Below are 24523 nucleotides of genomic sequence, written 5' to 3' on the forward strand. Positions count from 1 at the left end.
GATTCCTGCCGCCCCCTCTAGCTCTGGTGCACCGCTCAGTCTGTCTGTTTAGGCAACAGCTCCAGAACCCATGTGGCAGGCGGGGGTAGGGGAGGTGGGCCGTCCTGACCCACAAGGAGAGGAAGAAAGAAATGGAAGACAGAGACAGCTTTGGCTGTGGGGAGAAGGGGAGGGGAAGGGAGGGGAAGGAGGAGACACAGGAGGAGGAGGGACCGCAGGGTGGAGGGGGAGACCCAGCCCAGAGCTCTGAGTGGTTTCCTGTTACCAGGCTCTAAACCCCTCACATTCCTGCACACCTTCAGACTGCCCGGAGCTCTCGCCTGCTGCCTGCCTGCCTGCCTGCCTGCCACTGAGGTATGCACGACCCCTGCCCTGCCTGTCCCTTCTCTAGTCCCATAACCCCTGCACTCTGGTTCACTCCTCAACTTTGTGTACAAGGGAGGGGAAGCTATGCTGGGAGGTCTCTTGGATCAGAGACAGGGATGTGCATCTCCTTTGGGCTCCATCATTGCTCCCCTTAAGGGACCACGGACTTGCTGCCTGTTGCTTTTCAGGATAACTTGGTCTCCCTTTTAGGTTCGCAGAAAATAATCAGACTGTCTTTGAGGGAGTCTTTTCTCTCTGTCTCTCCTCTGTGTCCGTCTCTCTGGTTTCAGAGGCTGCCTTTACAAATGTGGCAGCCTCTTCCTTTCCTGGGAATCTGATCTGGGCACAGCTGCAAGAGGGACCGGCCGGCAGCCAGAGTCTGCCCTGCTTCCCATTCCAGAAGAAGAAACTTCCTAGACTTGGTTCTTGGTCAGGGGCTCTGTTTTCCAAAAGAGACTCTGCCTGAATGATACATTGATCTCTGGAAGGCAAAGGGGGAGTCTTCATTTTTAATCAGCACCTCTGGGAAGGCTCCTGTTTCCCTGGAATTTCTGCCCTCTCAAACCCCGTCCTCCAACACACACACACACACACACACACAAACACTGATTCCGGTGCCATTCACCCTGAAATAGCACTATCAGACAGTCAGTCTTGGGTTAGGCATTGTTCTTATCCTGGGTTCCCTGGGGTGTAAACACAGGAAATGGCCAGCAGTAGCCCTCTGCATATCTAGATCTGAAGAGCCCAGACATCTGATATGGTCCAGCTGAGGCACTGGGTCTGATGGGAGGCTGGGTCGGGGATGTGCTCTAAAGAGTGGAAGGGAGGAGGAAAGATGGAGAGGGTTCCAGGGCAACCTTCTCACACCTTGCTACGAGAAGCTCAAACTCTACACAGGCTGGTGTTAGGTCTTCTTCAGTCTATGGCTCCACTGGCTGGTTGAGAAGTGGACTTCCTGAGTCCCTGAGGACACCAAGAGAAAAGGGGGCATTGGGGGAGGCATATCTTCTAGGAAGCCCAGTCTGCCCCAAAAGGAACAGAGAGGCACACATTTTCCTCCAGAAAATTCTATTCTATGCAGAACGCATAGAGAAAGTGTTTTCTCTGGGGTTAAACTTCTATACACCCCAAGTGCTGACAGTAGGGTGAGAAGCACATCAGAAGCAAGGTGGCAGACCGAAGGCACACATTTTATGTGTAATCTTAGGTAAGTGTCTCCTCTGGACTTAGTCTCCCTGTCTGTAAAGTAAGAGGGGTGGACTTGATTGATGGTCTTTGGGGTGCCCGGCGTCCTCTGAAACTTTCAAAGGAAGGTCTCTTAAACCAGAATCCACGGACTAGCTTTTGAATAGGCTTAAAGGCACCTGCAAACCCCTTAAATTTGTATATACAGTAGTGTGTGTGTGAGAGAGACAGAGACAGAAAGAGGCAGAGACAGCAGCAGTGTATAAGAGGGTGTTCACAGCCTTCGGTCTTAACATATTCTCAAATGGATGCTGACCCTCCAGGTAGCTGGAGGGCATGATGTGGAACATGGAGTGCGTGGGTACTGGAAGCAAAGGTATATTTGCAGGAGGATGAAAAACTTTGAAATGGGAGTGGTTGGGGGAAGAGAGAGTTAACTCAGCCATCAGCTGCCACATCGACAAAGCCTGGAGCGGAGGGAGGGAGGGAGGGTGGGGAGGAAGGGGGCGGTGCCTGGGGAAGGAATCAACTTTTGAAACTTTTTCCAAGTCCCACCCACCAAAAGGCTCTTCTTTGCTATGACTCACTCTATGAGGAATGCAAGTTGCCACGGCAACCTTTTTTTCAGGGTCTCTGCTTGCTGGCCGGGGACTCTAGAAACACTTAGAACATCAGGCTCAGTCTGAATGTCCCCCACTCCACTCTGTCCCCAAACACCAGGACAGCAAACTCTAGGTCCTGCCTTTCTGATCTCCCAGCACCCCAGGGCAGCTGTGAGGCTGTGATATGCTTCCCGCTTCCTAGACAGGCAACTTGAAGACCTGAGTTTTAATTCCACCTCTGCCTCAAAGGTGCCATTTGACCTTGAACTAATGGCTTCTCCTTTCTGAGCCCCAGGTTCCTCTTTGGTTAAAAAGCAATAACAGCACCACCTCAAAGGGATACTGTGTGGACAAAACAGGGTGATGCACAGCGAAGCACTTGCTACACTGTGGCCCTCCCACTTAATCAGATGGGTTTTTAGAACTGATGAATTTATGGCATCCAAAGAGTTGAAATCATCCCCAGCTTTTTTGTCTGGCAGCTTCATCATCTTGGGGTTTGGATATAACTTCCCTTTACTAAAAGTGCTGACAGGCACATTTAAACAAAATAAATATTGTTCAAATTCTTTTGATTTGGGCATCTTCTTGAGTATTTATTTCCCAAGAGTGTTGTACCCTCCAGTGTGGAGAGAGCATTGGCCAAGGCAATGGCAGAGGTGGATCTTAATTCACAGTGAGTGACATTTGGAAAGACACTTCCCCTCTCTGGACCTCAGTTTCCCAATCTATTAAATGGGGAATGTAACCTAGATGGTTTCCAGGTACCCTTCCAGCTCTGAAGTCCTGTGAACCTAAATGCCAGGTGCTGCTTTCATTAGAAGGAATAGTTGGGCTACATTTTTTTTTTTTTTTTTTTTTTGGTGGTACGCGGGCCTCTCACTGTTGTGGCCTCTGCCGTTGTGGAGCACAGGCTCCAGACGCGCAGGCTCAGCGGCCATGGCTCACGGGCCCAGCCGCTCCGCGGCATGTGGGATCCTCCTGGACCGGGGCACAAAGCCGTGTCCCCTGCATCGGCAGGCGGACTCTCAACCACTGCGCCACCAGGGAAGCCCTGGGCTACATTTTTAACACCTCCTAGCCCCCTAGTTGAAAAGAAAACAAGAGAGGACGGGTTAGGGGGTCTTGGGTTACATAACAGTCCTGCTAAAATCTTTATCCATCTGTAGAGACTTGTCAACCAATAGCATGGCTGGGGTTTGCTATTCACAAGAGCAGTCTTCCTTGTTGAAAATAAGCTATAAATAGAAAAGGATGGTGGAGGAAAGAGCTGAGGATGTGAGGTAAACAGAAAAATATTTTATTTTTGAGGTTATTTAGATAGGTAGCTATGTGTGCAGAGATAAAAAACCCACGAGGATGCCAAATATATAAACATTGATTTCACCAGCAGGCACCCACTGGCATAGCTAAAAATAAATGTCTCAATACATGAGCAGACACAGAAGGTCATGCACTCAAAGCTCTCCCTGAACGATACCCTGACTCACAGACAAGGCCCAGGTGTCCATTTTGATGCATATGCAAACTCTGACCCTCACCTACATAGGCTGAGACCGACAGATGCCGAGTCAAGTAGATATGCAGAGAGTGGCACACACAGCTTCACACAGAGGTCCTCAGGGCCATAGGTCACTCATACAGATACACAACTGCTGTTTGAAGCCACACACGGATGTGCACAGCCAGATCTAACTATAGGCCATGGCAGGGAGACAGACTCCTGACCACCCGTTACGTATTACAGACAGAAACTGAGACTCAGGAAGGGAGAATAACTCACTTAAGGTCACAGCAAACTGTTGCCTGAGCCACACTTTCAGATGTCTGGAAACATCCAGATGTTCAATGCGTGTTTTGTTTGTTTCATCTGAGCAGTTTGGCATCCTCCTACACTCCTCCCTAGAGGCAATGAGCCCCGTGAATAATAAGTGATGAGCAGGACTTCTTTCTCTCCTTTGCTGGCCTGCCATGGCCTAACCCAGCCCACATGGCTTTGTCATTAGGGCAGCAGGATGTGGCTAAGAGACAGCTGCTCATTTGCTTCCTGCTGGCTCCCTCCCTAACCTCTTTTAAAGGAGGAAAGGGAAGGCTGGAGCTGAGTTTTCAGCCAACCCTGGGGATGAAAGAAATTACCTTTTCTCTACAGCACAGAGCTTGGGTCCTGACCCCAACCCTGAACTCAGGGACAGCTGGGCTGTGCAGGCCCAAGGCCAGCAACCAGTGACTTGACAGAATTATTTAGAAAAACAGCCTCCTTCTCACCCAGAAGATGTCTTAGACAGGAAATTAACTCTGCCCTCACTCATCAAGCTATAGAGCTTGATATCTATAGGGAAAATACAAATGGAAACAGCAACTCTCTCCAGGGCTGGGTTCTTTCAGAAACTTGGTATTAACCCATCTCATCTGTGGATCCTTCTGGGCCATCTTGTGTTAGTCATAGCCTTAGGATCCTGACTTGATCAGATGAAAAAATAAAAACGCAAACATCTGGATGTTTCTGAACATCTGGGAAGTTTAGCTTGCCATATGACCTCGAGTGACTTATTTTCCCTTTCTGATCCTCAGTTTCCCTATCTCTAAAATCAGAAGCATGGCAAAGAGATTTCCCATGGCTTGACAGTGCCAATCCATTGGTAGCAGCTGCCAGAAGAACTGTGTTCAGGATTTGAATGCCACTCTGGACTTTAGAGGAAAAGGTCGTATGATTGATTAGTAATGTCTGCCACATGCACAGGAGGGGCAGGTGGAGGCATATATGCCACAGATTTGCTATCTTTAGGATGTGACAGCCTGGACACTTTGATGTTATTTTTCATCCCCTTCATTGTGGTCACCCAGATGCAGCAGTGGCCCCTAGGGGGAGCCAAGAAGGAGAGCCTGAAGCTCCACCCTGGGGCCTCTCCTAACCACGGTGAAACGTGGCATCTCAGATGTGTTTATAGAACCTCAGTCAGATTGATTCTAGTCTCACACTCTGGGGCCACTTTGAGTTGCCTCTGAATCTTTTCAAAGCTAGGCTTGAGCACCCATAATACCTTAAAAGTTTCCCTTAGCCTCTTCCCTTCCAGCAAGAAATGTTAGAAGTGGAAGCAGGGAGTCAAGGGGCAAGTTGGGAAAGGTGGTATTCTGAAAGATTTCTGCCTCAGTTGACTCAGAATGTCAGGGCTGAAAGGAACCTTAGGGACCCCCTGGTCCCAAGGTCTTCAAACTCTTCATGAAAGAACCTAGAGGCGTTCCAAGGTGTCTCAGGGGGTATCCAAGTGTACAGGATTTCCAGCCCCCATCTCAACACCGCTTTCACCTGCTTTTTTTTTTTTTTTTAATTTCAAGCTAATTCATTGAATAGATAATAGTACATTCACATGTTCAACAAATGCAAGAGGCTCTTAGCTGTTTCAAATTTGGACTTTTGCAGAAGACTTCATTGAGAGAAGGAGCTCCTGGCTTGTATCTTGAATACACTGGTCTAAAAGATCCCCCTCATTGTGCAGATGAGTGGCGCTAGGTGAGGTCCAGGGAGTAGAGGAGCCTACCCTAATCTGCATGGTGAGCTGGGAGCAACATGGCCAAGACTCGATCCCAGGACCCGACTTCCACGTCACCTCTGACTGGCTGTATCTGCTCTCCTGGGGTGTGAGTGCCCATGTGGCTACGCTGGCCGTGATGGTGGCTCTCTGACCTGGCTCAGCCCTCCTTCTGAGTCCCAGCTCCCTGGCGGGCCTGGCTCACTCACGGGGTTCCTTTATTAGCCTCTAGACTTGTTTTCCTCTCTTTGGGCTTGTTTACCAGGAACATGTGTTTTTTGGAACCCTTGTTTGCAAGCCAAACAGTGGAAGCAAGACGCCTGGTTTGCGTCAGCAGCTCAACCGAGGGCAGCCTGGGGCCGGCTCTGTCACTGTGCCCACTGGGGGCTGGGCTGGTGTGCCTGAGACCAAGAGGAGCAATGTCTCCTTCCTCCACCCCAACACCTTTTTTCCCTGGACCACAGACAAAGAGCTGGTATTCTTGCCCTGGATTTTCAAGGGGGATGGAGATTCTGGGATCTTTGGATTTTAAGATGCTCTTCCATTGCTAACCTCTTGTATTCTCTTGGGCAAATCACCCATGAGCCTTTCAAGGTAGGTGTGTTATTTGCATGGAGACATGAATTGAGGCCCAGAGAGGGAAAGTCACTTTCTGAAGGTCACACAAATGCTAAGTGGCAGAGCCAGGATTTGAACCTGTATATTCTGTCTCCAGAGCCCCTGGGCTTACCTTTCTGCCATACTGCCTCTATAAAAGTTGATAACCACCCTGTCTAATATGGTAGCCACTAGCCACATGTGGCTACACAGATTTAATTAAAATGAAATACAGTGAAAACTTCAGCCCTTCATTTGCACTAGCAACATTTCAAGTGTTCAGTAACCACTAGTGGCCAGTAGCTATCATATTGGACAATGCATATATAGAATATTTTCATCATCTCAGAAAGTTCTATTAGACTGCATTGCTCCATAAACTCTTCTACTCAAATCAGATTTGATGATTGCATCTCAGATTCTGTGTTTCATGTTCTCAGGGGTCTATGATTCCAAGACCCACGATCTAAAATTTTATGATTCTGAGATTTCCCCCAGTTCTGACATTCAGGGACTTTTCACTGTTCAGCGAGAGCCCAAAGGAGGCCCGTTATATTTTGAGGGAGATGAACTGGGGGCGCTGGCTGTATTTTTCCATCCCCAGAGAAGTGACCTCAGCTTCGGGTCCTGCTGGCAGCCAAGGACAGGTTTTCAGCCATCTCCAGAGCAAATAAAGGCAAAAGGAAGGGACTGGATGTACGGAACAGGAGGCAGGACAGGCGGCGGGGTGGGAGTGAGCGGTGTCTGCATCTGATGACCACTGAGCCAAGGGAAACACACCTCCTGCCCCCCTCATCCCCCCACCCCCCAGGCTCATTTCCTTCCCTGTACCTTGGGCCAGTTCGCAGCCCAACTGTGTCCCCTTCAGGTGAGCACTTAGGGAGGGAGCTGCCACAAAGGGAAACAGCATGTGAGGTGGAGGGCATGCCAGTGGCAGATGCGGGCAGCCTGGGTCCTCATTCAGCCCTGATGCTCGCTCCCTGGGGCTCTGAGCAGGTTTTTTCCCTGGCTCCGGGCCTCAGCCTTCTCTCCTGTACTATAAGGCAGAAAGACATGCCTTCAGCCCCCAGTGGGATGCCGGATTATGAAGACTTTGAAAAGGATAAACACAGGTATCATTACAAACTCAAGAGATACAAAGAAGGGAGTTTTCATTTAAAATTGCTCATTTATACAAAAGTATTTTTATTTTTCCTGGGCACGCCTGACCTAGGTTTGATTGGCAGAGGATGGGTGCACAGCTGATAATTTCTGGATGCTGGGGTTTGACCCTGTGTTCTGACCTTGCTGGCATTACTGATGCACCCCCTTAGCTTTGCAGGATGGGTGCCTTGCCTCTTCGGCCAGTGATGGTTTACAGAACCTCCAAGAGGGAGGTCATAGGTATGCAGGGAGTATGGTCGCACATCCGAGAACATTCCAGCTGTCCCCCTTCCCTCCCATCCCATCATCTGGAGGGAGAGGGTTCTGGGACTGGTGAGGTAGCACTGGGCACTGGGCAAAACCTCAAATTTGGAGAATAATTCCTCCTCCAAGATTTCGTGTTCTTTTCTTAACACTCTCACTTTCCGCTTTTCTCTCCCACCCCACTCCCATCTCCGAGCATGACCCCGATGAGGCCCAAACCAACGCCATGGGAAGGGAGTTTGTCAGCTTGGAAGGGGCCTGAATGCTGCGTGACTTTCTCCCTCTCAACCTCAGACTCCTCATCGTGACAGCAGGACTCAGAGCCCTCCCATGCCTGCCTGCCAGTGTGTCAGAGGCTCCAAGGGGACAGGGTACTATATGTGAGGCCTTTAGAAACTATAAAGTACTGTAAGATGTAGAATTATTTTTCTCTTCCGGCTGCAGCACCAAGGATGGGGGTGGCAGAAAAGGTCAGTGTGCCCCTGGGAAAGAGCGCAGGTGGTGAGGCAGGCCAGACAGAAGAGCTGACCCACAAACCCTTCCCTGGTCAAAGAGAAGGAGCAGTTCCTCTGCTCATATGAAGGACACAGACTCTGGAGACATCAGTCTTCCTGGCTCTCCAACCTGAAGCTTATTGCATTTCCAGTCCTAGTTGGGCTGTTTCTCTAACGATATGTCTTCTCTGCAATTGGAGCCCAGACGAGATGACTTTTTTTGTTCCTGCTACGAGTCTCACTTTGACCCTTCAACTTCAAACAATCTCAGACAAGCCCTTCATTCATGCTTTCTCTCCTGTTCTCTTTGTCCAAAGCCACATGCGGGAGTTGTTTTGCTTGTATCTTCCAAACGTGGAAGGACGAAGGGAGATTTTCCCACCTCAAGGCTTGCGGGGAGGTGGGGGGGGAAGAAAAGCATACAGCTGTGTGAGGGGAGGAACATTCCCAAAACTGCCTGGAAGGGGAAGACTGGATTCCTCTGGGAGTTGGGGCCATCGTGAAGCAAAGCCAAGCTCCCAGGTTGATTTCTTTAAATTTCTGTTGGTTTTATTTCTTGTATACTCTATGAAATAGTGAGGTTTAGTGTCTATTTCAATCCAATAAGGGACCATTATGAAGTTTGCCCTTCCCCAGTCTGTTTCCCCAAGTACCATAATCCAAGTTAAAATGGAGGATATCAGAGTGGAGGATGTATGCCTAGACCAGCATGTGCTGTGACAGTTTAAGGGCATCTTAAGGGCCCAGGCTACCACCTCAATGTTCACTTAGTCTAACCCTCTCAATAGAAGGGGGAACCAAGGTCTAGAGAGGATGAAGGATTGAACCAATATACCAAGTTAGTATTTCAACAGAATCAGAATCCCTGGCATTTAGTTCCAAGCCAAGTGTTTCTTCCACGATGCCAGGGTACCTCCCACCAAGGTGCTTGGTCAGTTGAGAAGTCTTGGGAGGAATAGGGATAATGGGACTGATATGGAAGTTTTGGGGGACAAACGAGGGAAGATATGGTTGTTGCTCACCTTGGCTAAAAGCTGCTTGGGGGCAGAGGGAGCATGCTTGCTCTGTGTGGCCACAGAAGGACCATCAGAGTAGACCAGGAAAGTTTGAGGGAGGCAAATTGAACAGTATAAGGAAGAACTTTCTAAAGCCATTTGGAAACGGAAGTCCATTCAGTTAGAACAAGAAACGAAATGTCCCCACCATAGTTCCTCAGTTAGGGATTCCATTTTGGCAGTGAACCATCAGAGGAGATTCTGTTCCAAGATGCCTTCCAGTCATGAGATTGTTAGAGTCGAGAGCTCAGCATCTAGAGGAAGGTCACAGCAGTGACCAGGGCAGGAGAATTTTCTAGACCTCAGCTAACATCCTTTAACTGTGAAGGGGAAAGGGAAGGTAACATGCAACATATGTAAGCATTTGGATAGTTCCCACACAGGATCCAGAGAAGTGCCATCCTCCTGGGTAAATGGAGCAAAGTAAGGCCACAAGTTTCCACTGGCCACACTCAAAAAACTATTGTTCTTTGTTTAGAATGTAGATCTCATTGTCTCAAATTGGCAAGAGGTTGCTGCCCATTAGCTTCTCTTATTAGAGATGGGTAGGAAGCAGAAGGAAGTGGGGGGGAGGAGGAGGGGAGGAGAGTTTGGGGTATAGGAAGAAAACAATCCTAGAACACCAGGGATTGAAGGGACCCTTGAACATGATCTGGTTCAGCATTGCCCAGACTTCACTAATTAGCCAATCGCCTTTGTCGAATCACTTTTTAAAAACTTAAATAAATATGTTGAGGCGACTTCCCTGGTGGTGCAGTGGTTAAGAATCCGCCTGCCAATGCAGGGGACATGGGTTCGAGCCCTGGTCCAGGAAGATCCCACATGCTGCGGAGCAACTAAGCCCGTGAGCCACAACTACCGAGCCTGCACTCTAGAGCCCGTGAGCCACAACTACTAAGCCCGCACACCTAGAGGCCGTGCTCCTCAACAAGAGAAGCCACCGCAATAAGAAGCCCACACACCGCAACCAAGAGTAGCCCCCACTCACTCCAACTAGAGAAAGCTCGCGTGCAGCAAGACCCAACCAGCCAAAAATAAAAATAAATTAATTAATTAAAAAATAATAAATAAATAAATAAATAAATAAATGTATTGAGAAAGGAGACTTAAAAATCACTACCATAAATGGAAAAATCTGTGTACCTTTGTCACAAATAGAAGGAAACTGTAAAACTAAACACAAAGGAGACAAAACAAATTTATTGAATTCCAGCTGGATGTAGTTTCCTGTGGAGGCTCTGAGCCAGAGGTGTACTCTCGGTTCAAAAGGGATGAGTGTTAGGTGTTAAAGACACATTAGCACCAAACTGAGACTCTCTCATACAATCAGGATTGAAAGAGAAATGAGTAGAAGCAACTTACTCCCGTATCTTTCACTATCCTTTAACATGGACCATCTAAAATTACCTTGCATATCACAGGAATTCAGCGTCAAGGACTCTCCATCAAGAACCCTTCCCCTTGGGGACTTCCCTGGCGGTGCAGTAGTCAAGACTCCGTGCATCCAATGCAGGGGGTGCCGGTTCGATCCCTGGTCAGGGAACTAAGATCCCAAACAAAAAGAAACCTCCCCCTCACTGAACTCTCCATCTCTCACCTCCCCACAGGGTTCCTAGCACCATGAGGGCCTGGATCTTCTTCCTCCTTTGCCTGGCCGGGTGGGCCTTGGCAGCCCCTGTAAGTACCTAAAGGTCACATCTGTTTGGTCTTACCTCCCACCACTAGCCCAGGGGCATCTAATCTGCCAGCCCTAGATGCTCAGAAGGGACAGAGACTTCCCCATCTTGATTTAACTGTCTAATTTAAAAAAAGAAATTTTTTTTTTCTTTAATAAGCTCAGAAGAAAAAGTGAATGAGGACCATTGGGTGGAGATTCTAGAGAAGGGAGATTTCCATGTAACATGAAGATGTACTTTTTAGCAATCAGAGCTTCCCAGAAAGGGACTAGAATTGCTTTAGAAGGGAGTGAGCTGTTTGTCATATGAGGAATTCTAGCAGAGGGGGGGATGCTGATGGGGATGATGTTAGAAGGGGATTCAAGCCACAGAGAGAGGGCTGGGTTAGTTTCTGAATCAGTGAGGGCTACTTGGTTGCAAGCAACAGATTCCAATCTGACTAAATTAGGAGGGAAAAGGATATAGGGGTAGATTATAAAATCCAAGGCCTTGGGGAGAACTAGAAAAGGGCAGCTCTGGGATCTGGAAGGTAAGAGCTAATGGACGGTCATGGAGGTGTTGCCATTTGAACGTCTCTACTCCGACAGTTTTCAAATCTTGAGAAAATGTGCCAAGAAGATTAAAAAAATTCAAGGAGAGCCCATCTAGTTGAGCTTGGGTCCTGGGCCTGCTTCTTGGCCAAGGGATTGTGAGGCACCTTGACTGACAGGCCCTCCAAGAATCCCGTGGAGAGGGCCAGCAGTGGTCATCCGATGCTATGCTGGTAGCTGTGACCAGAAAACAGAGGAAGAAACGTGAAGCAGGCAAAGAAACGTTTTTCACCTATGATTCCCTCGCCCTCTCTTCACCAGAAGTTGTGATGATGGTAGATGCTGGCAGTCCTGATCAGGCAGTGAGATTTTGGCAAAAGATCTGGCAAGTTAACATCACTTTTAGAAGAAGCCCCAACCAGCCAGGCACCTAAAGTCATATGCTATCTTGCTTCTTCTAACTCCAAGTTGACTCCAAGAAGGAATCACCAAATAATAATAATAATGATGATGATATCATGCTTGTGGGGAAGATAATGACCTCTGTTAAAATTCAGTGTTCATCCCCTCTGGGTCTCAGTTTTCCCATCTGTAAGATGAAGGGAGTTGGTCTGCATTAGCGGTTTTCAGACTTTATAGGAGCCTAAGCAGCGGAAATGCTTTTCCAAGCCAAATCTTAGATAGAAGCTCCAGATATAAATATAAAGGGAGGTGCTCCAGAGCCCCACAGAGCCCCCGTGTTTGGCTTCTCCTGTGCCTTCATCCCTACTCACAGAAGTCCCTGAGGGGCTCTGCTCGTTGGAGACCCCCAAGTGCACAGCCTTGGGGGTCTCCAACGAGCCGCTCTCCTAACTCCCCAGCTTTAGAGGTCCAGGCCGAGGCACTTCAGCAGTGAAGCTGGCCTTGGCCCTGACCTCTCCAAACCCCATTTTCACTTCCCAACAGCAACAGGAAGCCCTGCCTGATGAGACGGAGGTGGTCGAGGAAACTGTGGCTGAGGTGTCCGAGGTAGGTGGGGAGGGACCCCAGACCTGCGGCCCCTCTTTGCCCACATCTGCTCCCTGAGAAAGCCAAACAGGTGCTGTGGGTCTCCTGCTGGAACGGGAGCAGCACAGATGTAAATCCTGTGTATCCCCCAATCCTGACACACTCCTGAATGCTCCCCAAACCTTGCATGGAACCTAACAGTTGGGAGCTATGATTTTGAGTTTTGTTTACTTTTTAAGCTGTAGGACATTTTTTCGCAGATGATCACCCACGGTCTTCCCCATATGTCAAACGGATGAAAGAGGAGCTGCTCTGGTGTGGCTGGAAGGGTGGAGAGCTTGGCACCCCCTCTTGCCCTGACCCCCCTGGTGGCCTCTGAGGCATCTCCATAGAGCTCTGGGGCCCTAGAGGCACAGCGGCCTGTAAGATTCAGTCTCACTTCTGGACCTGGCAATTGTGCTCTCTGTGACCTGGGCCCAGTGCCCCTCTCCAGCTTGTCTCTCCCCATCCCTTTGTGGGTACCTGAGGCTCCAGGCAAGCCCCCTCCAGCCTTTGCCCCTTTCTTCCAGGTCTGGGATGGGGGTAGGGCCATTTGACTCATTCTTCTCCCTCCACCCCAGGTACCTGTGGGAACGAACCCCGTCCAGGTGGAAGTAGGAGAATTTGATGAAGGTGCTGAGGAAGCCGAGGAGGAGGTGGTGGCTGAAAGTAGGTCCCTTCCCCGCGTCTTGTCACATGAAGCCTCTGCCCTCTGCCACCTGGGCCTAAAGTGTGGGCCCAGCCTGCATGAAGTTCCTTCCCAAGGAAATGCAGGGTGGGGTCCTCCCTGCAGGATGGGCCGTGGAGGAGAAACTGCCTTGACTGAAAGGTTGGGATTATTTTCTGGAATCTGGAAAGATCTATTTATAGCCAGGCTGTGAGTGTCAGGAAGGGAAGTTCTCAAGCTTGCAAATGGCCTTCTCCCCTTATAGCTCTTTACTGTAATTCCAAAGTTGGGTTTCACATTCCCAGTGAGGTCCCCAGTCCCATCTGGTCACTTGATGGCCCCAGAAGCTTTCACACTCATGAGCTTATTTGATTTTCACACAGCTGTGAGGAAATAAGGCCTGGAAACCTGACACAACTCATATAAGGCTACCCGTGGAGTTAGCACCAGAACAACAGCAATGACCCAGGGCCTCTGGCTCCCACCCACAGTGCCAGCATTCCCAGCCCACACAGTGGAGATGCTTCGTACCCCAGGGGCTAATAGCACAGACTCTGGAGGTGAACCAAACAAGGCTTGCCTCCAAACTGCCTCCTCTTTCTGCGATGCCCTCCGACAGCCTGCGAAGCTTCTCTGAGCCCAGCTTCCTCGTGTCTTACTTGGGGAAGGGTGAAGATGGTAGATCCTTGCCCCAGGGCTGTCAGAGGATTATGAGATAAAGCAGAAGCGCCCTTGGCCCAGGGCCTGGCAGGGCAGGCATCCAACAAAGGATGACTGTGATACCCCCAGCCAAGCACCAGAAGGAAAAGGCTAGACAGGCTCGCATCCTGAGGGCACAGAATATTCCGTTGGCGCAGAGGGGCGTCTACTGAGTCAGTTCCTTCCCCTCCACGCCCCTCATCCAGTGTTTACCAGGCACAGGCAGGCTCTATTGTTCAGCGTGGGCCTTGGGGCTCTGTTCCCTTTTCCGCGACAGCCACTCAAATCTGTTTTGTTGGGCCTCACAGCTCCCTGGCTCCGTGACAACAGCTGACTTTCCAAGTCATTCTAGAAAGTCTATTCTAAAATCCCAAAATGCCTTGCGATGTTTGATCCACCGACAGCTGAGGACACAATGGTTGTTTCCATCCTTGGGGGAACTATATGGCACCTGGCGCTCCTGGGTCCCAGACTGAGCCCCCAGCCCCCCAAGTGTGCCTGGCCCTGACCTCAGACTGAATCTCTAATCCCCAGACTGAGCCAACTGCTCCCCTACATGCCGATTGCTGGGTTCAGCAGAAGAGAAGGGAGGATGCAGGGCTGCTCAAAGCCCGAGTGGGAGCCACAGCCCAGGACTTCTGTCCAAGGATCCACTGTGGGGTGGGGTGGACGTGCTAGGCCGGGGTGATGCTAACCAGGTGCCCTTGTGCTCTACCAGACCCCTGCCAGAACCACCACTGCAAACATGGCAAGGTGTGCGAGCTGGACGAGAACAACACCCCCATGTGCGTGTGCCAGGACCCCACCAGCTGCCCTGCCCCCATTGGCGAGTTTGAGAAGGTGAGGCCTGAGGGACAGGGGCAGGGCGGGGGGCTGGGGTCCTCAGAACACAGAGCATCTGCCCAGAACACTGCTGGCTTGGTGGTCCCACAGGGCAGCTCCAGTCTCAGAAGTCCCCTCGCTAGGTGTAGTCACAGCAAGCAAGCGAGTCGGAGGGGAGTCTCTCCGTCACTGGACTCTCCAGTAACCACCAGGAAGTTACGTGGCGCCACCAGCTTCCAGCTCTACTCAGACTCCAAAGGGAATACATCAACACCACCAGGCACCGAGATAGGGGCTTTCTATATGTGGGAGCAGCTTGGCAAAGCATCAGGTCCAAAAATGTGCATTCTGGGTCAGACTGAAGGCTGACATCAAACCCCATCTCCACCACTTGTTAGTGTGGGATCTTAGCTATGTTCCTCTCCAAGTTTTCTCGCCTCTAAAAATGGGACAGAAATAGACTTTATCTCATAGGGCTATTGTGGGGATTTGTCAGATAATGTCTGGTACTTAGTAAGTTCTCAATATGTGCTATTTTTAAAAATCTTTCAAACCTGTTCATTATACCTCCAGTAGGACTCAACCATCCATCCATCCATCCATCCATCCAAGTAAATACATATTGAGCACCCATGCATGTCAACCATTGTGCTAGTGGTAACCTAGCTCAGGGCAACAAATTGAGTACCAGTATCATTCCCACAACCTCCCACCTGGCTTCTCCATCTTCAATCTCTCCCTAGTACAGCTTATCCTCTGGGCTCCAAATTTTAGCATCTTTGTCAACGCTTCCCTCCTCGTCACCCCTTCACCCCCCACCGCACTGGTCACCAATGCCCATCAGTTCTCCCTCTGCAGTGATATATAAGCAATAAGCGTGTGCAGGATGTCCAACGCAAGGCTCCCCTCCGCCTGACACAGCCACTTGCTCTGCCACTGCCTTTGTTCAGCCCACGGCATCTCTGCTCCGCCACCCCCTCATGCAGAGATTCGCTAGGAGGACCAACATAACTCAGCATACAGTTGCACTCACCGCTAAGACTTAAGGGTATGTAGCTGGATGAAAAGAGAACAAGATACAGGCAGAGTGTGGAGGAATCCATGCACAGTCTTGCTTACTCTCCCCCTGCCATGAGGGGGTCTCACAGAACCCACTCTTCCCCCAGCTACAAAGATGAGATGTAGCCACATGTGAGCAAGGCTTCTGCCCAAGGAAGCCCTTTAGAGACTCAGCACCCAACGTTTAATTGAGGGCTGGTCACACAGACATCCTCTCCCTAGCATGTACCCAAAGTCCAGACTCCAAGCAGGAAAACAGATGCTCAGCATGAACCATATTATTTGTACAAGCAATCTAGGCACAGTGAGCCACTTTCATCACTGTGGACAGTTTTCTAACAGTGCAGGGAACTGTTTACCAGCCACGTTTTCAGACTCCAGCCAAGGGCCAACATCATAAGCACGCCTTTCTAAGGATAACAATCCCAGGCCTGCTGTATTAACTCTTCTGCACACCCTGTGCTTTACCCATCCTCACCTTCAATTCATCCTTTCCGTATCTCCCAGGTTTGCTTTCCCATGTCTCAGCCCTGACTCAGTCATACCACAGCTCAGAGACCAGCAGTGGCTCTCAGCATGGGCTCAACATTGGCCTGGGAGCCCAAAGAGTAGATTCTTGTCTGGGCTCCACCACTAACTCACTGTATGACCCTGGGCTAATCACGTTCCTTGCCTGGCCTTCAGTGTCCCCATATCTGAAATGGGCAAGGAGGGCGGTACCAGAGAAGGGCTCTGGGAATAAGGGTGAGGCCTTCTATGCTTTGCCGCCAGGTGTGCAGCAATGACAACAAGACCTTCGACTCTTCCTGCCACTTCTTTGCCACCAAGTGCACACTGGAAGGCACCAAGAAGGGCCACAAACTCCACCTGGACTACATCGGGCCTTGCAAATGTGAGTCTCTCCTCGGACCCTGCCAAGCCTCCCATCTCAGGGAGAAGGCACTGAACTGGCACTGACGCTGGCTCTGCCACTCCTGTGCTGTGTGATCTTGGGCAAATCTCTTCCCCTCCCTGAGCCTCAGGGTTCCCATTTATAAAATGAGATGATTGTCTACGAATAGGTATCTGCATTCAGGACATGTCCAGGGAAGAACTGAGCAGTTGTGGGAGCACGAGATCAGGGAGGATTTCTGGAGCCTCTCACTAGCATCCAAGACAGCTCATTTCTTTCCTGTAAAGATGAGGAAGTTCTTCTATAGGGCTAACCACAATCTTTCCTGCTTCAACATTGTGAAGCAAAAGTGATGTTCTACCTGGGCCTATAAAGTGTTTTAAAACTACTTGAATTTGAATGCTTTAAAATTGGGGCAAGGCTGTCAGTTCCCCTTAGGCCCTGTTACTCAATATTGTCATATCCTTGGCCATTCTACTCCATTACATTCCTGTCTGCCCGCATAAGACATATGATTCACCACCTTCTTCTAGAAACCTGGGAGCCAGGTGTTTGGTGGAAGGGATGCCAAGGTGTCACCTGGCCCTTTGTTAGTGATCCCAGGTGCAGTCTCAGCTGGCCGAGGCTTCTGCTTCAGCCTGGCTGCTTCCCTATCATCTGAAACACCCAAGGCCACCTCTGCTCCCCTCCAAGACAACATCCACACGGTGTGTCTGGTACATCCTGGCACCAGATGACACTGGGGAGGGCCCCTCACCTGCCTCAGGTGTGCAGCGTGCAGAAAGGTGGACGAGGGGGAATGAGGTTCTCCTGTGGTCAGCCCTGCTCTCCCAGTTACGGGGCCCAGGGTGTGAAATGAGAAGGCACAGCCTGGAGAAGGAAGGCAGGGGGAGGAATGCTGGTAGGAATTCCTGGGCAGTAAGACTGACACACGTGCTGAGCGGTTCTCCCGTCCTCTGGGGCGTATCACTCCCTCCCTCCAACTCCTAGCGTTTCCAACCCAGATCTCCTCTTCCATTCCCCAGCTGCTGGTGAAGAAGGCTGTGGTCCTAATCACAGAGGGGGCTTTCCATAGGTGAAAGGATGAGGGAAGGATGGACCCCTAGGCCCTCAGGCACCCACATGCTCTGGTGCTGGATGAGGCTCTGACAGTGTGGCCTTAATCAAGCCCCTTCTCTCCACACTGACCTCTAATAAGTCCAACAAGAGGGTGGACTTGGATGAAACCTCCAAGTCTGACATTCTGGGATCCTAAGTTCCAAAGACCAGGATGGAATCGTATCGCTAAGAATGTTCTGGTGATTAAGCATACCTGAATCCCCACCCCAGCTAAGCGGGGCCTATGGGTGGATGCTATTCCTCAGTATCCCAGCTTCAAACACCTCTCAAGAGTCAACACCATCATCGAGGGTCCTGGCCTCTGTTTTCAGGGCGCAACACCCAGAAAAATGCAAGAGCCATTGGAGGGAACCATTTCCCTCCGCAGATCAGATGAAGGTCAAGGGGACAGCAGACGTGCCTTTGCACTTGTCCATTTGCAGAGTATTCTTCCCCCCACACAATCTGTTTTGTTCAAAAGGTGTGAAGACACTGTGGCCCAGAGAGGCTGAGCCCTGTGCTTCAATCAAGGTTGCTGATTGAAGCTTCTTGCTGGTGGAGGGCGTGGGGCGGGGAGAGCCGCCCAGACAGCATGTTGGCCCTCAGGCAGGGAGAATCAGGGTCTGTGCTGACCATCCTTGTGTGTTGGGCCCTAGACATCGCTCCCTGCCTGGACTCTGAGCTGACTGAATTCCCCCTGCGCATGCGGGACTGGCTCAAGAACGTCCTGGTCACGCTGTACGAGAGGGATGAGGACAACAACCTCCTGACCGAGAAGCAGAAGCTGCGAGTGAGTGGTATCTTTTCATCCTGTCCCAGGGCACCTGAGCTGGACGCCTCCTGGCCCCAGGCTGGCTGGGATCCACAGTCCCACTCCTAGATCTAGACCCCCATGTGTAAGCCCACATCCCCACTCCAACGAGTGCCTGTATTCTGGGCACTAGGACACAGACTCCTCCTTGCTGCCTTTGAAGGCTCCTAGAGTATATTCACACCTTAAAGGCTCTGAGAAGTCCTGTAACAAAAAGACCTGCTCACTTTGTTTGTCTCCATACGAGACATAAATAACTCTATTCCTTTTTCCTTCTGAGTCCGTGGATTTTAAACTTTAATGGACATACCAAGCACTAAGAGTACTGATAGGGCTTCCCTGGTGGCGCAGTGGTTGAGAGTTCACCTGCCGATGCAGGGGACACGGGTGCGTGCCCCGGTCCGGGAGGATCCCACATGCCGCGGAGCGGCTGGGCCCGTGAGCCATGGCTGCTGGGCCTGCGCATCCAGAGCCTGTGCTCCGCAACGGGAGAGGCCACAACAGCGAGAGGCCCGCGTACCACAAAAAAAAAAAAAAAAAAAAAAAAAAGAGTACTGATAAATGCAGCTTCCTGGGCCCCGCCTCAGGCCCACTGAATCAGTGTGTCTGTGAAGTGAGCCCCAGGAAGCTGCATCTGAACATACTCCCCAGTCATTCTGATGTGGCAGCCCTACGGAGAGCCCTTTGAGATCGACCCAGGCCTTCATTTTTGTGGACGAGATGCTGGTACCCATCTACGCCACTTCCTTTTCTCATTTTGAACCTTGGCCTTGGCTGGTGTCTGCCAGCTCTGGCCTCCTGTCAGAGGTGGGAGGGGCCTTGACTGGTCTGGACAGCCTCCCTGGACTCTTTGTCACCCGTGTCTCTGCTCCCACAGGTGAAGAAGATCCACGAGAATGAGAAGCGCCTGGAAGCCGGAGACCACCCCGTGGAGCTGCTAGCCCGGGACTTTGAGAAGAACTACAACATGTACATCTTCCCTGTTCACTGGCAGTTCGGGCAGCTGGACCAGCACCCCATCGATGGGTAAGACCCCAGGCCCTCTGGATCCCAGGGAGCTGCTCTGGCTTGGCTCTGGAGTGGACAGTCATGGGTCAGCGCTGCTAGGTGCACTAGATGTGGTCAGAAAACCTCCCAGTGGCCTCTGCTGCTCCCAGCCCTAGAGCCCACGGTTTGCCTAAGGGCTGTGGCAGGAAGGGACAGGTATAGGAGAAAGGATGCAGGACCAGGAGGGAAGAAAGCCATGAGACACTCCCTCCTGCCAGAAGAGGCAGAAGCCATTGGAACTGAAAACCCATCCTTAACCCGGTGAGTGTTGGCCTGGGGTAGCCATTCACCGAGGGAGAGTGAGCTAGGAAGGAACGCCAGACTCCTCAGGGTGGCAGAGCCAAGGTGGGGCAGCCTGTGTGCTCACGGTCCTTCAGCAAGACCCTGAGACCCAGCCCTAACAGGGTAAACCGGCCCTGGAAGTTCTTAAGAAATTCATAGAGCCAGCCCCATCCCCAAGGCAAGCCCTTGGTTTGATTGCTCTTGCCCCTTGTCGAAATGAGTTAGGAAGTGCTGTGTAACTGCCCTGCAGGATAGGCAGGGAGTTGGTCAGTGAACAAACACTGACTGAGTGCCTATTACATGCCCAGCACGATTCTAGGCAGGGGATCGAACAGTAATCAGAACTGACATGGCCCTTGCCCCCATGGAGCTCACACTCTGGCTGATGATCAGTTTTTTTTCACAATCGAAGGAAAAAATAAAGAAGGCTCCTGGAAGTTGCAGGTGGAAGCTGGAGCACCTGCAGCTGAGCGGAGGTGGTCACCCTCACTACCGCCTTCTGGCCTTCTTTTGCTGTGTGTTCTTGGAGCAGCACGAAAAGGAAGACCACCTGCTCGCACGCTGTGCCCAGGGATGCTCCCCTCGGGGAAGCTCACCGCTCCCTCCTGGTCCAGCCCCTGTGCCTGGAATCTGCCCACCCTGTGGGTGATCCCGGGGGCCTGGGGTCTCCTGGGCACTGGGAAACTCCCTGCTGCTTCTCTCCCAGGCTCTTTCCGTGGCTGGGATCCATCTGAGTCATACTGTGGCAGGGAGGGCAGAAGTCAGGGGAACATCTGGAGCTCAGGCTGAGCGAGGAAGGGGCCAGGAGGGAGGCTTCTGGATGGAGCTGCAAGGACTGTGAGTCTGGGAAAGCGCTTCAGCCTGGGTCAGGGGATCCATCCTTCCTCTCTCCTTGTTCCAGAGCTGCCTGGTGACCTTGGTTAAGTCCCCGCCCCTCTCTGTGGTCAGTTTTCTCACTGGTATACAATGAAGCTGCGGAGGGTTCAGTTCAAACATTGTGTGATTCCTTCCATGAGTTGGGTGGGGCAGGAGGGCCTGGGGGTCAGAGAGATAATTGGAGTCAAGTTGTAGTCCCTTGGGGAAGAGTGTTTTGAGGACAACTAATTGAGGGCTCTGGGGAACAAGGAAAAAAATCATACATGTGCTCTGGAGTCCAGGCCAGCTGGAAGGACAGTCGGAGAGAAATCAAAAGGCCTCCTTCTCACACATGACACAGTATACAAATGATAACGTTCCAATCCACCCTCCCTGCCAATCCCAGTCTCTTCCCACGCTCCTCCCCAGAAGTCAGCACTTTCTTCATTTTGATGCATCTCTTTTTAGCCTCTTTAATGTGCATTTGCAGCTGGATAAACGTGTGTCCACAGAAAACATGCATTATTGTTCCATACCAGATTTTGATCTACCAATAGCAGAAATGCTGAATATTTTCAGTTTAAGTTTCTGTGCCCTCAACTCTTAGCCAATTAGGAAACAAATGCACCAAGAGACCGGTGTTATGAACCCACGGACATCAGAACTGGAAGGGCCCTTAGACATTATGGTCAACTCCTCTCCCTTTGATGGAGGGGCAAACCGAGGCTCAGGGTGGGGCAGGGTTGTGCTCTCAGAAACACAGCAGGTCAGTGGCAGAGCTGGGAGGAGACCCAGGATTCTGGCTTCTCATCTTGCATTGAACATCCTTTCCTTCGGCCCTGAGGGGCAGGCTCCCTGCCCCCGTCTCCCCATGCAGGGGTGTGGGGCCTTCTCAAGCTCTCAGGCTCTCCCCACCTCATCCCCTGCAGGTACCTGTCTCACACCGAGCTAGCCCCACTGCGTGCGCCCCTCATCCCCATGGAGCACTGCACCACCCGCTTTTTCGAGACCTGTGACCTGGACAACGACAAGTACATCGCCCTGGACGAGTGGGCCAGCTGCTTCGGCATCAAGGAGAGTGAGTGTCTGAGCAAAGGGGCCGCCGTCCTCTCCCTCCCTCTTCGCTGCCCTTTCTGCCGTCTGTGTGTCTGTCCTCTCTGTCCACTCTGTCCATCTCTGCTCTCTGTGCCTCATTAACTTCTGTCTGCTCTCCCTGCCTGGGTGGGCCTCGCTCTCTCAGGCGGCTTCCTGATCCTTCTTTGTCCATCCATCGGGTGTCTCTTTCTCTCTCCCTTCCTCAAGCATCAGCTCTCACTCTGTCTCTAGCACTACTTTGGGAACTGGCAGGCACCTAGAGAGGAGACAGGGAGTGTAACTTGGCAGTGGGTGTAAGTGACAAGGACCAGCCAGGGAGGGGGAGACCAAAGTTCTCAGTCATAGGCTCCCTGGGTGACCTTGGACTGGTCACCTGGCCCCTGGTCCCGGGGATGGGTGGGATCCGCCAACTCCTTGGGAAGCACATCTTCATCAACACCGACCTCCAAGTCTAACGCTGCTTCTTGCTTTACAGGGGACATCGACAAGGATCTCGTGATCTAAATCCATGTCTCCACCTGCAGAACCAGATTCTTTCTCTTTGACCTTCCCCCTCCTGTTTTCCCCAATGTTTAAAATGTTTGGATGGTTTGTTGTTCTGCCTGGGGTCAAGGTGCTAATATAGACTTAAATGAATACATTAACGGTGCTAAACATGGAAATTTTAACCCAAGTCATGACATTCTTAGCTGTAACTCAGCTAGCACGGCCTCTTGCTCATCTACTAACGGTCCCACTTTTGTCTTAACATTTGCACCTCTGCCCATCGTCTTAGCGGCACATAGGTGGAAATTTTGATCTGTTCAAGTCTGCCTTCAACCCACGTTGCATCTTTAGACTTTCTACTTTTCTGTTTGAAACTAATACTCACCGAATCAGACTTTGTGTTAATTTTATTTCAGGGTATTGGCTGCCAGGGGGTCATCCCTACGTGGCCTGAAGGTGGGCAAAGGGAAGTAATAGACATGTGACGTTGGCAAGGATGTTTCTGGGGCTAGAGGATCAGTGGTGGGGAAAACCTGCAGAACCCACCAGCCAGAACTGCAGATAACAAATCTTGTTTGCCCGGGGCTGTAACTGAGAGAAAGAACCCAAGACTGTGTTCTGGGAATACATAAACTCTCATGTAAACCCGGTTCCTCACCATTCCCCGCCCCCCTCACTTTTCAGTGCTGTTTCTTTTCACATTAGGCTGTTTGTTCAAACTTTTCAGAGCCGTGGACCATCAGTTCTCTAGAATCCACCACACCTCTGGGGGGCAGATCGCCACATTGTACAGGGCTGCTCCCCTCTGAACTGTCTTTGGGAGATGCAGGAGTGGGAGGGTGTTTCAGCCACAAAGGCCAAAATCAAGAAGTGAGGCTCAGAATGTTGTGAAACAGAAAAAGTGCAGTTGGTGAATCGGTTTTGTTTAGGGTGTTTTTTTGGTTTTTTTGGTTTTTTCCTGTTTTTTCACTTCTGGAGGGCTGTCATGAGGGATCTTTCCTTTGGTTGCTAGCATATTCCTCCTCTTCTCCCCCACCCCTCTCTTTTCTTCTATTAATCAAAAGAAACTTCAAAGTCAATGGGATGGTCGGATCTCACAGGCTGAGAACTCGTTCACCTCCAAGCATTTCATGAAAAAGCTGCTTCTTATTAATCATGTAAACTCTCACCACGATGTGAAGAGTTTGACAAATCTTTCAAAATAAAAAGTACTGAGTTAGAAACTGCCTTCCTGAATGATTCTGCATGTATCTTAGTGACCTCATTTCCCTGACACGCCAACACATGGACCTTCGTGTCCATACACAACTGCACAAATGCAAAGTTTTGCAAACACACTTTTATGCTTTTGTACACACACACACAGGCTTGCTTATACACAGGGAATGTATGGTGCTTATAAGCACAGATTTAGCTTACTTTTAATTTTATGACCTGGGGGCTGACCTTTTTCATAACTGCACTTCATTATCAGAGCACCAGGCTAAGCAACTCTCTCCCTTCCCTAACCACTCACTCATTCATCCATCCATCCATTCAATAAATGTTTATGACATACCTACTCTGGACAGATCCCATTCCAGGTGCTATGGGCACACATGTGGCAAAGCAGACAAAGCATTTGTTCTTCTGGCTTTTACAGTCTAATATGGAATGGATTAAAAAATGTACAAATAAATATAAATTACAAGATGTGATAGGTACACTGAAGGGAGAGTATAAGAAGCCAGGAGTGTGTGTCACAGGATTATTCTAGAGTCCCACTATCCCACATGGTAGCTACCACCCATGCATTGCTATTGAGATTTAAATTTAAATTAATTAAAATTTAAAATTGAGTCCCTCAGTCACTCTAGAAACTTTTCAAGTGCTTAATAGCAATACATGGCTAGTGGTTACCCTACTGGACAGGTAGATCCAGAACATTTTCATCAATGCAGAAGGTTCTATTGGACAAGGCTGTTCTAGGGCTTCCTTAAGAAAACTTGAGCTGAGTCACAGAGGAAGAGAAGGAATGAAGTGTTTGGAGTGGCAGAGGTGAGAGAGGGGAGAGGTCGGGGAAAGGGCATTCCAGGCAGGGGGAACAGCACAGGCAAAGGTCTTGAGGGGGTGGAGAGCACTATAAGTCCCACGCCAGTGTGGCTGGTGTGCAGAATGAGGGCTTATACTGGATGAAGCTGAAGAGGTGGGCAGAGGCCAGACCCTGCAGTCTGGTGGGCCATGAGATGGAGTTTGGATT

The 24523-nt window shown here is 50.5% G+C and overlaps 1 protein-coding gene across 1 annotated transcript; it reads left to right on the top strand.

The window, feature by feature from the left end:
- Window positions 1–344: 344 nt before the first annotated feature.
- On the top strand, window positions 345–23512 carry SPARC (secreted protein acidic and cysteine rich). The gene is made up of 10 exons (XM_079703787.1): window positions 345–354; window positions 10847–10916; window positions 12391–12453; window positions 13053–13140; window positions 14556–14677; window positions 16490–16610; window positions 18365–18498; window positions 19397–19545; window positions 21633–21781; window positions 22274–23512. The coding sequence occupies exons 2-10, from the start codon at window positions 10860–10862 to the stop codon at window positions 22300–22302; spliced, it is 912 nt and encodes a 303-aa protein (XP_079559913.1). The 5' UTR covers window positions 345–354; window positions 10847–10859; the 3' UTR covers window positions 22303–23512.
- Window positions 23513–24523: the final 1011 nt, after the last annotated feature.

This window comes from Hyperoodon ampullatus (genome assembly GCF_949752795.1).
Source record: "Hyperoodon ampullatus genome assembly, chromosome: 4".
In the NCBI taxonomy this organism is placed as follows: domain Eukaryota; kingdom Metazoa; phylum Chordata; class Mammalia; order Artiodactyla; family Ziphiidae; genus Hyperoodon; species Hyperoodon ampullatus.

Coding starts and splice junctions, on each gene's coding strand:
- SPARC (XM_079703787.1), top strand. CDS start 10,860: ATGAGGGCCTGGATCTTCTTCCTCCTTTGCCTGGCCGGGTGGGCCTTG. Junction 12,454..13,052: donor CTGTGGCTGAGGTGTCCGAG/GTAGGTGGGGAG, acceptor CCTCCACCCCAG/GTACCTGTGGGAACGAACCC. Junction 18,499..19,396: donor CCGAGAAGCAGAAGCTGCGA/GTGAGTGGTATC, acceptor CTGCTCCCACAG/GTGAAGAAGATCCACGAGAA.